This window comes from Chaetura pelagica, unplaced genomic scaffold, assembly GCF_000747805.2.
Source record: "Chaetura pelagica isolate M959 unplaced genomic scaffold, ChaPel_1.0 scaffold10, whole genome shotgun sequence".
In the NCBI taxonomy this organism is placed as follows: Eukaryota; Metazoa; Chordata; class Aves; order Apodiformes; family Apodidae; genus Chaetura; species Chaetura pelagica.
Window position 1 is genome coordinate 7,541,310 of NW_009952263.1, and position 18,286 is coordinate 7,559,595.

General features: G+C 38.2%; 1 protein-coding gene across 1 annotated transcript in view; it reads left to right on the plus strand.

Moving 5' to 3' along the window:
* Nucleotides 1-18,286, plus strand: part of SATB1 (SATB homeobox 1) — a 76,454-nt gene that overhangs the window by 6,152 nt on the left and 52,016 nt on the right. The window contains exons 3-5 of the mRNA XM_010007630.1: nt 1,558-1,734; nt 2,548-2,674; nt 3,400-3,523. Coding sequence (XP_010005932.1) covers nt 1,558-1,734; nt 2,548-2,674; nt 3,400-3,523 — 428 coding nt within the window. The remainder of the gene's footprint in view (nt 1-1,557; nt 1,735-2,547; nt 2,675-3,399; nt 3,524-18,286) is intronic.

Below are 18,286 nucleotides of genomic sequence, written 5' to 3' on the forward strand. Positions count from 1 at the left end.
GGGGGGGGGGGAAGAAAAAAAGCTGCTTCCTGCACTACATAAATATTGGCAAGCTTTTAGTCTTGTCTTTCATGCTGAGCCTATTGGGCAAAGTGGAGTGAGTTTGTGAGCTTTTCCAAGCGAGCCTGAAGGGGTTTGTTTGCCAGAGATTGACTCTCTGGTGAACAGATGTAGTTTAAATATACGTGCTTAAAAGGTATCTTTTTTATCGTGATTTCTTGCTATATGTTAGAGCACAAATCACCAGACGCGGTCTGGAAGCTTTTATCTATTGTCAAGAGTAAATCTTCTTTTTTAGATTATGGCATGTCTGGTGCACCTTAGCAGGTTAGGAGGTTTCGGTAAGTCTAGAGGGCAGTGGTTATAGAGGCATTAACATTGTAGGACTAATTGGAGTTCCTGGGTGCCCTGTTAAAATAACCCTTGTCATCATTTATGCTAAAGATGATACCCCTCTGGCAGGCTGCCAGAAGACAGTTCTGTACATCTGCTTTTAACCCTTTTGCTTGCTGTCGTTAAGAGATCCTAGCCTGCACTGCTGGAGACAGTGGGATAGAACTGGGGCCTAAAACCACGGATCTGAGGTCATCATGTCATCTCTGTCAGTCTGGGAAGCTGGGGGGGATTTTCACAAAGTCTGGGAATCTGATTGCCGGGAGGGACTTTGTCCCTTGAACAGCTTTGTGTCATTTGTTACTGTCTATTGTGAAAAGAAAGGGGGAAAAAAAATATTAAAAATAAAATAAAAGGAAAAAGGCTATTTGCTTAATATTTTGTGCAGTGTAAGGAAGGGTTGGTTGTATGATGAAAACTGGAAATTAGTAGTTACTTTCAGGCATACCAAAATAGCAATGAATACGAGGAATGTGGAATGCGAAGTGCGGGAGGCAACCAAAAAAAAAAAGCCTGAATTGCAGGTACACTTCTTAAAAACGCATTGAAATCATGATTTGTTTCTTAAAGATGCAAGTGAAAGTAGTGCTCAAGTGCACTCAGTGAATGAAGCACGAATTAGTGTTAACTTTTGCCTTGTTTCCTTGTGTACTTCTTTCAGACTGAATGTGTAACAGGCAAAGTGATTTGTTGTTGATGTTGAAGGCAATTGAATATTTTTGGCAGGACTTAAAGTTTTAATGTTAACAAACAAAATTATGTAGCTGGTACTAAAATGGCTTACGGTGAAGACATCTGCAGTATGTATTTAGGTTCTCATGCTGCCTGCTACTCACAACAAATCAGGCAGGACAGACAGAATCAACTTCTCTTCAGTCCACCTTGTTCTATAGAAGGTAATTCTTTAATCTGTATCCGATCACGCGAGATGAATTTCCTTTTCTGCTTTTCTGAGAGATGTAGGTTTTGTAGAACTTTCTCTTTTTTGGGGAGGGTAAAGGGAAAGGACTCAAGGAATATGTTTATCAAATATTTGTGATGATTCTTGATGCCTCGTCTGCCTGTTCGTACAGGTTTTATTTACATAACGCTGTATAGGCCCACCTACTCTACTATAACTCAAGTTTAATACATTACATTTATTATTTTTATTTTTTTTAATAGGAAGTATGCTTCCAGTTTTCTGTGTAGTGGAACATTATGAAAATGCCATTGAGTATGATTCTAAGGAGGAGCATGCAGAATTTGTGTTGGTGAGAAAGGATATGCTTTTCAACCAACTGATTGAAATGGCATTGCTATCACTTGGCTATTCTCACAGCTCTGCTGCCCAAGCAAAAGGTAAATAAGATTACGAAAAGGCACGATGAATTGTGTTTGTTTGTGGGGCCTTGGGGGAGGGGCAGGATTTCTTTCAGGAATGCAATGCATGTTTTACTTCTTAAACTTCTTGCAGATTCTGTCTCTATTTTTTCCCCCCTAAATGTACCATTGTTTGGTTAGCGCGTGTTTTGTTCATGAGGAATGTGGAGGTAGATTCAATTTTTTGTTTTTGTTTTTGTTTAAAGAAAAAAAAAGACTTCATCTGAATCATTAGTATGCTTATTGACCTTAATAATCTGCTCCACTGAGGATCCACAAGGAAGTGTAAAGCATATTTGAGCAGATGGACTGTTGAGAGTCAACTTGCATTTATGACTGAATATCCAGCTCTGTTTCTTTTATTTTGTTCCTGATGGTTTTACAGACTGCAAAGTATTTATTTATTTATTTTCACTCAGTCCTTGCATTGCAAAATCCGTTCTAATTTATTAAGAGGAATTATATCATTAAGAGGCATTATATCATGTCCTATTGAATTCATGGGAACTTAGGAAAATACGCTTCTCTACATATTAAAAAATCTCTACAGTAATGCATTTGTGTAATTTAATAATACGGATAAATCATATCTTTAGTGGTGTGTGGGTGGGGTTTTTTTGAGGGGGGTGTTCTTTTATTTTGCCAGATTTAAGAGGCTAGAAACAAAGGTAGTGATTTTGTTAAAATCAGATATTTCTTTTGCCCCTAGGAATTAACAGGTAAATAACTTTTTTCAATTTTCCTGCTCTTCTTGCCCACTCCCTCTTCCCGCAAAAAATAAAAATCCCACAGGGCTTATCCAGGTCGGGAAGTGGAATCCAGTTCCACTCTCCTATGTGACAGATGCCCCTGATGCTACGGTAGCAGACATGCTGCAAGATGTGTATCATGTGGTCACACTGAAAATCCAGTTACACAGGTAAGTTGCATACCAGTTCTGGGACGTGAACTGTTACTTCTCTGCTCTTACTGTTCATATTGCTTGTATTTAATTCCTACTGTGCTGTGAGCTCTAAGTACAAAGGCTTATCTAAATTCCTTTTTGGTTACTCTAATTCTTCTTTAACTTACAGTATACTATTGCAGAAAACTTTTATAGCTTTGATACATAGATTTTCTTTGGATATCTCATTAAAACTATATTGCATTTTAGTCAATTAAATGATGCATTACAAGAAGGCATTTTACATAAAGTTTACTTAAGAGAAAAATATTTTTGCATATCATGAACAGTACCATCTGTGTGCATTTCGTAAAAGAATGACTTGCTCGCACTTATTGTTGCTGTCGAGGTTCTTAAATTTCACGGTAACAAAAAAGAAAAACGGTTAATATATTAATGCTTTTCATGATCAGTCGTGAGAAAGCATTACACCTTAAATTGTTTTACCAAGCGCATCAGAGCAGGAAGGTAGAAGTAACATGAAAAAATAGTCGCCACATGCAGCTGATGTATAATTCATGCATCAATACAGCAGATGTGTTGTATAAAGTAATTAACTAATCGGAACAATCAGGAGACCGAGAGCAATCTCCAGATGCATCTGCTTGATGCGCAAAATGAAATCTGTCTGTCTTAAAGGAATGTTCTGCAGCAGGATGCAATCTTGTAATAATCCCTTTTCTAATCTGTGTTTCAAATAGTTGCCCTAAACTGGAAGACTTGCCTCCTGAACAATGGTCTCACACAACAGTAAGAAATGCTCTGAAGGACTTACTGAAGGATATGAACCAGAGTTCATTGGCCAAGGAATGTCCCCTTTCACAGGTACTTAGCATAACACATAATAAATAATAAAGCACTATAGGCAACACTGATGTGAGATTTGAGATTTCTACAGACTGTAGCAAGTAGTACCAGTGGAGTGAATCTGCCAAGAATGCAAATTCATTTGACCACTTCATGATCTTTATAAATATGCCTGATTCATTTTGAACGTAGTCTTACAACATTTCCCATGGGGAGTCGTGAAAGGTTGTTTACACCACACTAAAATTGTCTCACAACAAACTGGATTTTAACTGGTTTTTGTCTTCAGACTTTGAACTGCTTTGATTTAACTACTTTTTTTCAAGCACATATGTTCAAGATGTTAAAAGGCTCTTTACTTACTGCTGTCAAAAGTACTATTGAATCTGAATGCTTGTTAGATAACCTACAGTAGTTTTAAATGCTAATTCATAAAATGAGACAGTCTTTGGCATGCTATATGAGAAAGGAATAAAGAATAAAGCTCTTTGGATGATGTGCTGTTGTTGCAAACAAGCAAAGGAAAATCAGTCATTTATTAGTTCTAATCAAAATATACCTAAACAACAATGAGGCCTCAGTTTATGCATTGCTAAACTGATGGTTTTCTCAAGCTTTAGCTGGATTGTTGGTTTTTTTGCCATTCTTTTGTCTAATTACTGTGGAAGCGCAACTTATTTTTGAATGCATGATGGTGTCCAATGATTCTGTGGTGGGAATCTCGTATTTATTTTTACCTTTTAAATTCTAAAATGTTTTATGTTGTGGTGCAGTGGAGACAAATTCAGTATACAAATAAATGATGCTAGCTGTGGTAGGAAGGGGGAAAAAAGAAATCGAGGAAGTAAAGGTATTTTTATGGGGATTTTATTTCTCTTGCTCAGAATATTGGAGTCTTTGTCTCCAAAAGACTTCAGTTAATCTATAGAGGACTACTCACTTTCTCTGTATATCTTTCCAGCAGATATATTAGCAGGCTGTTTTCCCATCACTTTTTTTTCCCCTATGGTTAGATTTTTTTTCAGTGATGTGGCTCCAATATAGGAAGTTTTGAAGTGGAAATAATAAAAATTATCTTCACTGGTTGCAAGCCATTCCAGAAATATGTCTGCATATTATGTATGTGTACGTATCTTGTACGTACCTACTGTAAAAGCATGTGAGCTTTTGCACTTCTCGCTTACAGGGGCTGCAGGTAATTGGGGATTTTTCTCCATTTAAATCTAATAGTGCTTGTTTTTACTTGATGCTGGAAATCAAGTACATTCTGTTGGGATGGAATATTTCCTTTCTATTTGGGCATTGTATTTCACATAGCAGCTTCAGTATATATGTAGATGATGCTATGCTAAAGCAGAAAAAAAAGTTTTAAAAGGAATACTTCACTAGGGACACTATCATGGTGTATTGGAGACAATTCAGTAATTACACTCTTTTACAATTTTTGGAAAACTATACTGAATTTTTATATAACAATTTTAATGGACAAAAGAAACATCATACCTAGTAACAGCTCTTGAGGTTAGTGCTTGAGATGACCAATACCTCAGATTACAGAACTCTGATTTAGGGCCATTAATTTACTGTTCTGCTCCTTTTTATTTGTAAAAGAATATGCTTAAAGCAATGAGCTTCTTTTTATTGTTAAAAGCATGCTTATGACTGTTGTCATCTCTGTCTTCACCAGCGCTTCAGTAGTTGGGTTGCAAGAATTTAAATGACTTCTGCTTTCCTTTTAAGACCAAATAATACTAAGCTTAAAATACATTTATTTATTCCTAACTCCTGGAAAAACAAGCTGTTACAGTGGTTGATCAAGAGCCCATCGGTTATTCTGAATCTTTCCATTTTCCTCCAGGAGCTTGAGGGAGGACACGTTGATCTGACAGTGTCTTTTTCACATGGCTAAATTGACCTGAATGCTTCCCATATTTGCCTAACTAATAACTCTTTGTATCTAGCATCTATGGAAGGGGCACTGATTTAAGAGTGTCTGTGTTACATTAAAGTTAGAGAATTGCCCTGCAGCGGTGTGCTGCTGCAACAGAGGTGAGAAGCAGGAGCAAGGCAGGGTTCAGAGGCAATGTTTCCTGAGAGGGTCCATCAAAGTGGCAGCATGGGAGGTTCTTCTGAGAGCAGAAAAGTGGTCTCTCCTGTTATGTACTTCCACAGGCATAGGTAATGCCATATGAAGTGCTTCATCACAAATGCAAACTAATGCAGTGACACCGTACCATAACTTATTAACACTGTTATGGATATAATTTATTAACCACAGAAAAATGACTCAAAGTGGAAACGAGGGTAGCTATCGTTTTCTGTCACTGTCATTAGCAGTACTCTACTTTGTGTAGGTACGGAAGGATTTGTAAAGTTGTAAAGTATTTAGGTTGCTGTGCTCAATGTGTGGCACCTCCAAAGCCTCATCTAAGTACGGAAAACTGAGGATCATCATCCAGTCTTAGAATTTACTATATTTTCTTAATAAATCTTCCATTTTGTGTATTTAAAAAATGTTCATATTTCTTTAGAATACTGATACTCTATGTACTGCAAAAAAACAAACCAACTATTTTTATAGTGTAGATATATTTAATAGCTTGAAAATATGTGTGCAAACAAACTTTGAGATCCAGTTTGTCTTAATTGTAAAGTCTTGAAAACTTAACAGCATCATCTACTTGAATGGGTTTTGTCTTTTTTTTTTCTTCCTTTTATTTGTATTTGCATTTTCTTCCTTGTCCAGCTAAAACCATGGGGTGTATAGGCCTGATCTCTTCACACCTTCCTCAGTAAAATACCAAGGACTCTTGTTGTCATTAGAAGAGTTGAATACATGGTATTTTCTGAAGCTACTGTGATTGTCTCGCTCTGTGTCTGCTGTGGCCAGGCTTATTGTTCAGTGTCTGAGCCTGCATCACAGGAAATCCCTGTGGACATGACTTGGAGTTCTCAGGATGGACCAGAGCAAATGCATGGCTCTGAATTGCCATGGAATTGCAAGCATCCATCCAAAGCATTTAGTCTCAAATTTTTGGTACCAAGCAGGCAAAGTAAAAGGACGCTGCAAATTTTGCATGGAAAAGTCAAGCCTGTCCTGAGTTACGTGCTGCAGTGTGGATTTTCATGCTGTACCTTGGGTTTGCAGATGTTTATTGTTAGACTAGCATCATACGCAGATGCCAGGTTGAAGACTCCTTGTGTTTGATACACATGGCTCACTTCACTTCTGCCTCCTCTCCAGACATCTCTTGATGGGGAAGGAACTTGCAGTTTAATCTAGGGCTCAATTTTGGGCCACCTTGTGTACTCCATTAAATTGGTACATCTCACGAGTGGCTTAGATCTCATTTTCCCTGCCGTTTTGGCTCTTTAGTCTCCAAAGGGTCATAAAGAAATTGTTCTACCATCAATTCTTATTTCCAGCTGCTTCCATAGAAGCTCTACCTCAGTCTGTTGGGAGCTGCTCTAAAGTGTTCATGTAGGCAGGCCTGTTGCATTTATTTGTTTAATGTAGTCCTTCCATCTCTCTACTCGGCCTTAGTCCTAGCATTTTCATGCTTCACTTTCACACAGTTCTGCTCTGTTTTGGTTTTTAGTGCAGAAGTCTCATATTACTTCCACAGTTAAAATAAGTGAAATACTACAGGCTGTATTTAGATTGATATTAGTAAAGTTTTTTTGTTGTTGTTTTGTCCCTATTGAACCATTGTCTCTCCCTCTCTCTCAGTGTATATATGTACTTAGATAAGCTTTTATGAGGGAGAGGAGAGCAACATGGGCTATTTACTGGCCTGAGAAAAGGCTGAAAATTATTTTGATAATTCTGGAACAAACTCACTATATGCTTTTGAACATTTAGCTGTACCCCTTATCTTGAGTTCCTGTAACCTTTTCCACAAAAGGAAGATAACAAGTCACCTACCAATGAAGAGACTGTGGAGATTAATTAGGATCTGGGCACTGGTTTGAAAATACAGCAGTGATCAAATGACATTGACTTTTTTTCTGGTATTATCTCAGCTGATATATTTTTTTCTTACAAAAAGATTTTCCAAATGATTGTTGTTAGTTTTTGCAGACACTTTATCAAACCACCGCAAAAGCACCTCAGAAACAAGGTCCGCTCTTTCTTCCTCCATAGTATCATGAAACATCTTTTTTTCATTTTCCTTTACTCATCCTTTGGAGCTTATTGTATCTAGCCTGACTCTTAGGACGACTAATAGTGCATTATAGATGAGAAATTCCAGACCCATTGTATAGTAGAATCTCAAATCTGGTGGTTTATTTTCTAAAATATTTTGTAATGATGTGCATGATTTCCATTTAATATGTTCAGAGGCTGTGGTACTTACGGACATAGCCATGTACAGGACATTGCATATTTTAAAAAAATTTTGAAGGTATTTGTGTGTGCTGCCTGCCCCCCTTGCCTTTAGTGTGTTTTACATAATTTTGCTCTTGATGATGAGGGAATGGCATTTATTCAGTTAGAGGGATATACACTTGCATTCCTTGAGAAGAATATGCACACAGAACAAGTGTTGGCATGATACTGAAGTCTGAATAGTTCTGCAGTTGGGATAAATATATCTGTCCTGACTGCATTTTGATCAAACTCCCGTGCTATAGTGAATGATTGCCTGCACGTCACATGGGCACAATATAGATCATATACTTCCACTGTCCTGAATTTGCATGCTGCTTTATGCAGACATCGTGCAGTGTTTATGTGATCTAGCAGAGATGCCAGACAGAAATCTTGCTCAGAACATCAGTGTTTCTTAGTTCACCTGATCTGGAGGCATCTGGTCATCATAGCAAATAAGCAGCATAATGGAAATCCTCTGGAATCTCCTCGCTGCTGTTGTGACCACACATCCCTCAAGCCTCCCCCCTCAAAATCCCAACCAAAACCAGTTGCATTTGCTAAAATTAAAATTTCCAGACCTATAAATATCCAAGGAGTGAGCTATTAAGAGGTGACAAAATGCATATGTTTTATGAGCAATTTTTAATTCATACTTTACAAAACTGAAAGGTATTTTTTTCCCCTTCCATTTCAATTTTACCTGCCTAGACCTGACATCAAGTCCTTGGATTTATTTATTCCTTTTGATTCTCTTCTCTCCTCTTCCTCCTCCTCCCCTTTCCCAATTATTAATAACCTGAGTAAGGAACGCAGCTGCTTTTTCTACTTTAGAAGTGACTATACTTTAGATTTTAAAGATGTCATTAATTATTTCAGGGAAGTAAATCCTTGAGGGCCTGGGCTCAGGTTTTGGCAGGCAGAGCCTTTCAACCTATCCCTCAGCTGCTCGAGAGAGTTCACTTGTGTGAACACAAGTGTCTCTGCAAGCTGATGTGGTTATCTGGATTTTTTAAACTTTTTAAATTAACTATTAAAATCTGTGCCCCTGGTTTTTAGTCATCCAGATAGAATGGGCAGTGCAGAACCTCTTGCTCATGGGATAAGGAGGATGAAATAGGCATGTTGGTAGAGCTGTGTGAGGATGTTTGCAGGATGCTCAATGTTTCAATTGCCTGATGCTTTGGTCACTGGTTTATGTTCTTTAGATGCATCTTAACACTCTCACTGTTCAAGCTATGTCAGTCTGCAACTGTTTTATCTGGGCAGTGCCTTGCTGAAGGAGAAAATATATAGCTGGTTTTTTCTCCCTCTTGATTTCCAACCTAAGTAATTCTGTGATTCTGTGCACAGAATTAACCATGATGAGGACATAAAAGTCACATTCCAAAACAGTTACAGGGCCCAGATGTGTTATGGGGATCGGGGACATACCTTGTTTCTTAAATAAATGCAGTTTCTGACTTCAGAGGACTCTGTAAGGTGTCAGCATGTCCCTTAGCATCTGTGCTGTCATGAGGTCTTGGACTTCTGCTTCTGAAAAAGTAGACCAGAGTCTAAGAGAGGGATGGTGCTGGTGTTGATCATATTTGTTTGGGGTTTTTTTACCTCCCTAAAGTCAGCTGCATGAAGATAAAAGCACCTGTCTTCCACCAAGCTTTCCTGTGAGCAAAGTTCAAAAATCTTGCTTTTTAAGGGAATGTTTTTGGTACCATCTTCCCCAATTTGTATGTTAAACACTTGGGATTGCGATTTTGAGAACCATATCATGTGCATGATTATCTGTATCATATGGACATAAAGTTTTAGGAAAGTGACAGAATGAAAAAGGAACACTGCAAGTTTTCTTCTGATTTACTTTCTAAAATGTGCATGTGTCATAGAACTGAGACCTGCTTGACTTTGGTTTTCACCCAGTGGTCCTGAGAATGGTATAGAATAACTTGAATGTAAAATATATGTGGTGGTGTTCTTCTTTGTATTTATACACGCACTCTTTTTCTTTCTGCATTTAGTGGTTAAGAAACAGTCAAGTAATGCAGGACTATGGAATTTTTTATTCATTCATTCATGTTTCTCACATACTTCTTAACGCAGTCATGGCCGAGTGCAAACCCTGATTGTTTTTTTCCATAACTTTATTAGAGGGTTAACAAGACACTCCTCCAGTGTTCTCTAAAGCAAGATTGCAAATAAGTCTTTTTTTTTTTCTTCCCCTCCTTCTTAGTGGCAAATTGTTGACTGTAGAGTACTGCACAAGTATAAACAACATGAGAGATCCTTTAACATAACATGAGAGAGCCTTTAGTCGCTTTGCTCCCTAGCTTTGGAATTCATTGCCAATTGAAGTAAGGAAAGCTCTGGCTGTTGGGACTTTTAAATCTAGACTTAAAAGTTATTTGTTCTGTTTAGCATTTTTAAAATTGTTCTATTAGGAATTGTATGTGCTTCAGTTTTAATTTTAACTCATAATGATTGTAAAGCACCCTGGGATGCTTGCATGAAGGGCGCTACAGAAACCCAAGATTGCATTGTACTGTGTTGTAATGTATTGTATTATTACATGGTGCTGGAGTTGGACCACGGACAATTCATATAGAAAGCATTTGAGTACTTAGCTAAAGATAAGAAGTGTGTGTGGGGGCATTCTATCTCTTCTTGCTTCTTTCCCCCCTTTTCTGTCAGTTATTTTATTAAACTAAATTAACATGGCAGTTATTCCCTAAGAAATGCCAGAATAATTTACTGCAGCAAAGGGGCTCAAAATGTAAACCAGATGATAAACTAAAAATAAAAAAGTCCACATTAAGATTTAATTGCACTTCCCTTTCTATATTACGTTCTTATGTAAAATACATTACAAAACAGTACTTTCCTTATCACTTCCTTCACTTTTAACTGAATTTCATTAACAATAAAGAAATATATTGTCTCTGTTTCAGTAATGTCACTTGACAGTGAATCCCTTAACTTGATGTACATGTCTTTAAGATTTTTTTTATTATTTTTTTTTTATAAAGAACACGATAGCACTGACTAGAGCCAAGTATTGCACAACCATGTGATTTGCAAGTTTTTCAGCTCGCAGCTTTTCCAGTGCAGGTCAATTCACACCTGCCACACTTATGCCATTCTGGTCCTCATGTTGCTTTTCCTCGGTGATTGTCAGAGGTAGAGAGTTGTGCGTGCAGCTCCTTCCTTCCCCCCCTCCCCTTCCCGCTCCAAATGTGTGGTAAACCTTGAGCATTGGAAGTGTCTGCTCAGGAATTAAATGGAGTTTAATTTCTGTCCATTAGGAAGCTGCTATCCACATCGCCAATTAAGCCTTCTATTTAAAGGGTGAGGAGATATGTATGTCTACATCTTAATCACTGCTGCGACTGGTTTGCAGAGACCTTCCCTGACTGGTTCAGTTATTACTAGCAGTGGTGGGAGGCACAGAGATCAGAGGGGTTATAAAACCTACCCAAAAGCCGAGCAAATTCTGTAGGTGCTGTAGCGTCACTGCCAGCAGATTTAAGGCTGAGGTATGTCTGCGTTAGGGAAGCAGACAAGGTCCCCCGCAGGGGCGTAGGCATAAAGATACGTCTGGGGAGAATTAGTTGAATTGGTAATAATTTTCTACCTGATGGGAATGAAAGCAAAGCAGGACCCACTTATTGAGAGGCAACGCTAAGAGACCAGCACCTCTCACCTTGTCAGACCAGACTCCTTGCAGGTCTTGGCTCTAATAATAAGTTAGAAGAAAAGAGATGTGTTTCTCAAACAAACCCTAATCAAAACTCTCAAAGTTTGTTCCCTCCCCACTTTTTTTTTTAATTAATAATTAGGTTCTTCATTTTTATTTCTAAGAAACATGGTAACAAAACCTTAGGCAAGGGTGAGTTTTGGCTCTCTTTCCTTGGACACTTCTTTAAAAACAGCACAAAGAGTATCAGATTACCCTGGTGCCTTGCAGCAGTGATCAGAGGACAGGTTTTTCAGGACAGCAGCAACCTCAGACCTGCCTCACTCTAAACCCTGGAATAAACTACTCTAAAGGGAAAACTTCTGTTCCCCAGGGGCGGGAGCACATGAAAGGTTCTCCTTGTATGCACCTGTCTCTTAATTATTTTTATTTTATATTTTAAGTACTAAAATTTCCTACACTCAGAGTTGCAGTTCGTTTGTAAGCTTGTGCCAGAAGAGCAAGAGCATAATCTCTGCCACCTTTCCGAAGGTTTTGATACTTTTTAGTGAACTATCCTGGACAAGGATGAGTTTCATGATGATGAAAAACTCAGGCACATGCAGAGGACAGAAATGGAACGGAGATTTCAGCTCCCTGAGTTTACCAAGTGTGTTTGTATTTGAATCAGTATATCTAGGCTCTCTACGTATCATAGTAAAATCCCTCTAAATCCTCTACTTGCCCACTAGTATGTCCCCAAGCTCTTGAAGCTGTGCTCCCTATTCTGCACTTTTTGTAAGGAGGGGCTTTGTGTGCTAAAAATAATCTACCTACTTTTTGTTTATTTTAATATGAGGGTTAACTAAGAGCAATTTTTGAATAAGTAGACCCTCAAAGTGCATATGCGTATTCCACATGGAAATCTAGCTGGAACATTTCTCTTTCGAGATACCTTCATAGAATTTTGCATCTTTTTATGAATTCTTTAGAGCATCTGTACTGTTCACAAACTCTTGTCAGTGAAAGGCAGCAACACAGCAGAGAACCTTGGCTAACATTGCTGCTTAAAATGCCACCTTCGTATGATTTTACTTAGCAGAAGTTAAGAATCTATAACAAATTTCCTGCTTTCTCCTGGCAAGTTTCTACTTTTTTCTTAGGACAGAAAGAAGTTTGTTCATCTGCTTTTAGCAGTATAAATAACCTCCTAGAATCTGAGTCTATATGATCAAGAACAATCAGAAGGTACAGGTGGCTCATAAAGAGGCACATGGCCTGAAACAGTAAATCTGACAACCATTTAAACAGGATAGGCAGAGGATGTTATATTTGGCTCTAGAGGAGTATTTAAGCAAGCAACTAGAGGCATGGGAAATGCACTGACAAGGAGCAGAAATTGATGAAGTTCCAACTAAAAGTTAGTCATATATTTGGAAAAAGAAAAAAAAAAAACAAAAAACAAAACTAAAAAAGGTACATATCTAGTACAAAAAGTCTTCAGATCAATATCAGATGTTTGCTCTAGCTCAGCCACAGGTAACTTGACTGAATTCAGAAATTGATAGTTGAACTCCTAGGGTCTTTTTTTTAATGTGGATTCCAAAAAAAAATGCTCAAAATGGTACTTTTTGGTTTAAAAATCTGCAAAAACTTGTGTACTAAAAGAGATCAAAGAAAGAGTTTATCCTGAACACCAAAAGAAATTCAGCAAGGCAACTGTTAGTGCTACTGAGTCTGATGACTTCTTGTCTGGACATTGTGCCTTAGGGCTTAACTTCATGCCAGACATCTGATGCTTTGCTTAGCAGAACAGTGGAATCCGAGAAGAGACTTGCTGAAAATCATGTCCTATTTCCGAGCAAGGAAATATTCCTTGAAGTGGTGGGTAATACTAAGCAATTTTGAAGAGCCTTTTACAAAAACCATAGTGGAAAAACAACCATTGTGGTTGTTTGAAGACAGAAAAATTATCAATGTCTCTATAGGAGAGTGTATGTACCTTATTTTTGTGGAAAAGTTTTATGTACCCAAAGCTGCATTTAATGCATTAAAACATTTAATGTGTCCCCTATCACACACAGTATTTGCATTAGGATAGCAGTTGGAAGCATGTGAGGTAGGATAGCATTTCCAGATAGAAAGCTAGTTGGAAGCATTCTGACCTGACTGAAACAGAGCGCTTGGGAATAAAAGCAATCCATCTGAGAGGAAGGCTGAAGGTGTCTCTTACTCCAGATTTTTACCAGATCAGTAGGTGAGATTTCTGAGGCCCCACCTACCCCAACCTTCATTCCTCTACAAGAAATGCTGGTTTGCCCTGTCTACATCTGTCGTGCATGATCTGGATTGTCCTCATGGGCTACAGCTTCCTCTAGTCTTGTTCTTTGTGTCCTGGGGAGAAGAGGTGAGTGCAGGTGTGCAAGTTTCATTTTGTGCACTTCCCAGTCTAGGAACAGCAGCAGCCTGGAGAAGGGCTGAGGTCCCTGTCTCTGCGTTATGGGACTGAGAAGGAGAGATGGAGCTCACCCTGGAGTAACTCAGCTCTGAGTTTGGCTTAATTCTAGCAGATATGAAGTGGGAGGTGTCCCTGTCCATGCAAGGGGGTTGGAACAAGATGATCTTGAAGGTCCTTTCCAACCCAAATAATTCTATGAGTCTATGAAGTTCAGCCTGTTTGTCCCAAGATGGTTTTGTGATGGGTACTGAAGTAGGAGCAAAGGGGAGAGCCCTTGAAGTGTACATTCCCAATTCAAGCTAAAAGAACGGTTTAAAGCAATCTTGTTACTTCATAACAGCATTTTCAAGCAGATTCCTGAGTAAAATAGACAGTGCTCTTCTTACCTATGGACCTCTCTGGTTTCAGAGCTCTTCCAGCAAAGGCAATTGGCAGGGTCAAAATCTTAGTGCATAATAATAATTCACCCTTCAAATATAGGACCATTTTCATTCCATGAAATAAACCAAGAATTGAGTTACTACATATTGATTATTTTTCATTTTATATTTTATCCAGGTTGATTTTACGAAGGGCTTAGCCAGGACTTTTACTACTAAGTACCTGCCATTTTACAAATAATCTTCAGTGAAAGTCAGGATTCTTAAAAATATTCATACTGGACACCTACAATGAAGACAAAGATGTCTAATGTCTTCTTATCTTGTATAGGTTGAGGTTGTGACTGCTTTTTCTTTAAGTCTAAGGCATTGTGCCATAATGCTTGTAAAGCAGTTATGAAGTTCTTCAAATCTGAATTAACATTTCCCACCTACCTATCTTTCTTGCTTTTAACCTTTGTAGATAGAAGACTAGTATCTTGGGAAGCAGCTTTTTATTTGAGCTTTATTTATATCTGTCAGTGGGAGATGCTCAGAAAACTTTGGAAGAATGCTGCTCCGTCATGCAGCAACTGGGAATTTACATTACAAAATGGTAAAAACAGCGCAAGGATCGGTTCTTTCAAATGCTGAATCCTTATTTCTGATTTTCAAAATCTTCTCCTGTGTGGGTATATTTCTATACATATATAAACAGATGATCTTTTTGTTTTATATCTTCCCTCATTGCATTCACTGTAGCTTTAGGTTTATGCTAATATGTACATTTATAATATTAAAGACAACATAAGGCAGAAAAGGAGGAGGAGATAATTCAGGCTATACAAGGACAGGAGAAAGGAGGAAAGAAATGCTCATGTACTGGAAGAAAACTTTGTGCTGCCATTTTAAATGGGCCTTTAGGCAGTTTTTCACTTATATGACCAGCAGTTGCCATGCAGATCCTTACTTCTCCTGACCCTGGCAACAGTATGGAGGTCAGATGATAGCCATCCAAGTGCAATGCCAAAGGCACAAACAAAACTTTTTTTTCCTCTCTGTCCATCTGTGGGTTTTTACCTTATCCTACATGTTTATAGGGCATATGATGACTATTATTACATTACTTGCTGTAGTTCAAGGTAATGGACCAAGGAATTTAACATAATTCTTCATATGCAGTTAAACTGTCTGTTTCATGATTCCTTATCCAAAAAAACAGCTAGCAGCTGAAGATATTTGATCTGCTTTTATTTGGAGTGGCAGATGATAATTCTCTGCTATATCAGAACACTAGGAACAATATTTTGCCCTGGTTGGGTTTTTGCAGTATGTGGGCTGGCATAGGCTCTTTTGATTTGGGGATAATCTTGTGTTATCCAGTTGGAGTTTGAATGTTCCCTTCTCTTTCAAAACATGTGAACATAGAGCCTCCCAGGAAATAAGTGCTCCAGGAGTTCAGCTTGTATTAAAACTGATGCATGTGATTTCTATGCAACCAAAAGCCACTGATAGTGGCTGGGATCAGAGAAACAAAGTTCCTCTGTCCTTTGTGAAAAGATTTGCCCCCCACCCCACCTCTAAGTTCTGTTCTGCAACTTTATCACTATCCAAACTAGATCTAGGAACAATGGCTCTCAGCTGTGGTTTTTGTTGTTGTTGTTGAGGGGCGATGTAGGGGTTTTTTGTGTTTTTTTTTAATGGCATGTTAGGGTTGCAATATTGGAACATGCTACTCTGCTGGTGTCTAGGGATGTAAAGTGTAGGAATAGAATACAACCTTAAAAGTTTGGCTTTAAAGAATGGAGCCAGTAGTTTGACAGATTGTTCAGTAAATGTTCATTTTATTGAGAATTATAAAAAAGGTTCTTAACACCTCTGTGCCATTAGTATAATACATTAAAAGGTTACTGTCAAGATTAGTGTTTCAGCTCTGAAAATTGACTGTAGGGTTTATGGACAGCACTGTTCATATTCTGCTTGGAAGACAAGGTATCTTCTACTTATCACTTCACAAAACCATTATGCTGTTACAAGGCTTTAAACTGAAAAACTTGATAAATTGAAAAACATAAATAAAATCTCATTTGAAAAGCAGAGGAATAGTTCCTGTCTGTCTTTTAGCCAGATTTAGCAGATGTGGGTTTGAATGTAAAACAGTTGTGAATTTAGCCAGTGTCAAACTAGTGCAAAATTAAACTTGTGGGGTGTTCTGTTTTCAGTGTCTGTTATTGCTGAAGTACTCCATTTCAAAAGCATGCATTCCTTCCTACAGAAAAAAAAAAAAAATCAGATTCCTTAGTTGAAATTAATTAGCATTCAGAAACCAGATAGCATGTTTTTGGGTATTCATGAGATCTCTGTTTGAAAAAATGTTTTTAACTTGTAGAAATGTGTTGCAACACACAGATGGGAAGAAAAAAAAAATCTCTTTAGCAAGCACTGTGTGTAAAAGGAATATTACATTTTGCACGCTCCTGATTACCCTGTGTAAACAGTTTTTGACATCTGTCTTTATAGTTTTCGAAGAGAGGAAGACTTTGTTAAAAGAACCATTTTTATACAGCAGTCACCATTTCAGTCTTGCTTTACCTGTATTATGAAAGCAGATGGTCTGCATGTCTTTTGAATATTTATAACTATCAAAAACAATCTCTTGCTATTCACCCTTAGGCTTATGAGATGTCAGGACTGTTCTGGTTGAAAAAAAATCATCTTGGGTGTTTACAGAAAGAGGATTACATTAAGCTGAAATGACTATACATTTTCCAGTTTAATATTTGTCCATCAGCTGTTTAATCGTATTTAGATAATTGTGTAAATAAGTTGTTGCAGCCCTTGCCCCTTCCACTGAGCGGCCTTGAAGCTTTAAACACCGATGAATGAGTTGCAAAAAAGCTTGGATTATTTTTTCCTATTTAAACAACCTGGAAGGCCCAAATAAGTTTTCGTTGCAATGCTCCTTTTGAGAGAAATGTTTCATTTGCAAAGGAATCCCTGATATCTAATTCAGCTGAGTTGTTTTAGGAAGCTGCTGTGTCTGTTGCTCTCTGCTAAGTCTGTGAGTATGTATTTGTTGTGTGTAAATACTGCAGCCCAACTTCCCCTTCATGAGGCATGAAAACAACCTCTTTCTGCCCATATAAAAATAATTTTAAGGTTATTTAGGGGAAGTTTTGGGACTGTGGGGGTTAAAAGCTTTTTTGACTGGAAGCTGAGCAATCACTGATAACAGATTTTGCTGTGGTTGGTTGATTTGGCAGAAAAGCATGAACAGTTTTGGTTTAGATGATTGAATTAACCTGATTAACATTGTTTTTGTTGTTTTTGCAAAAAGGACAACAGTATACTTGTAGTGATGGTCGAACAATACTTCACCTGGGTTGGAGAGCAGTGTCAGAGGCAATGACTCAGAAATGCCTCCCTTGTAGCACCCCCAGCAGTGGCTGTGGCCACAAGCCGGCACGAAAGGCTCGGGTTCTTCCCATGGCATGTAGGACACACCTTGCATCAGGTCCTGGCCCAAAAGCAAAGGTGGCAGGTGCTGCAGTTCTGTCGGGTTTTACTTCATGGGCATGTTGAGAATGGAGGTATTTCCTCAGGGAGTTCCCCAACTTCTTTGAGAAATGATGTCTGATTTTCAAATCTCTTGTGTTTAAATCTTCCCAAGAGAATAGGCTTTGGTTCAAACTACACTGGGTGAACCTCAGCTGAACTTCAGCATGAATTCTACCTCTACCTCTACACAGTTGTTGGATGCCTAATTCTAATTAACTTATTTGGCTAAAAAAAGAGCACTTGGGCTGCAGCAGATGGTATCATTCCAGAATAGTGGGATTTCTGTGAAGGTGGCACCATTTCAGAAGAGATCTCCTGATTCTCAGAACAGGACTGCAAGTTATGTTGTTGGGGTGGGGGAGGGACT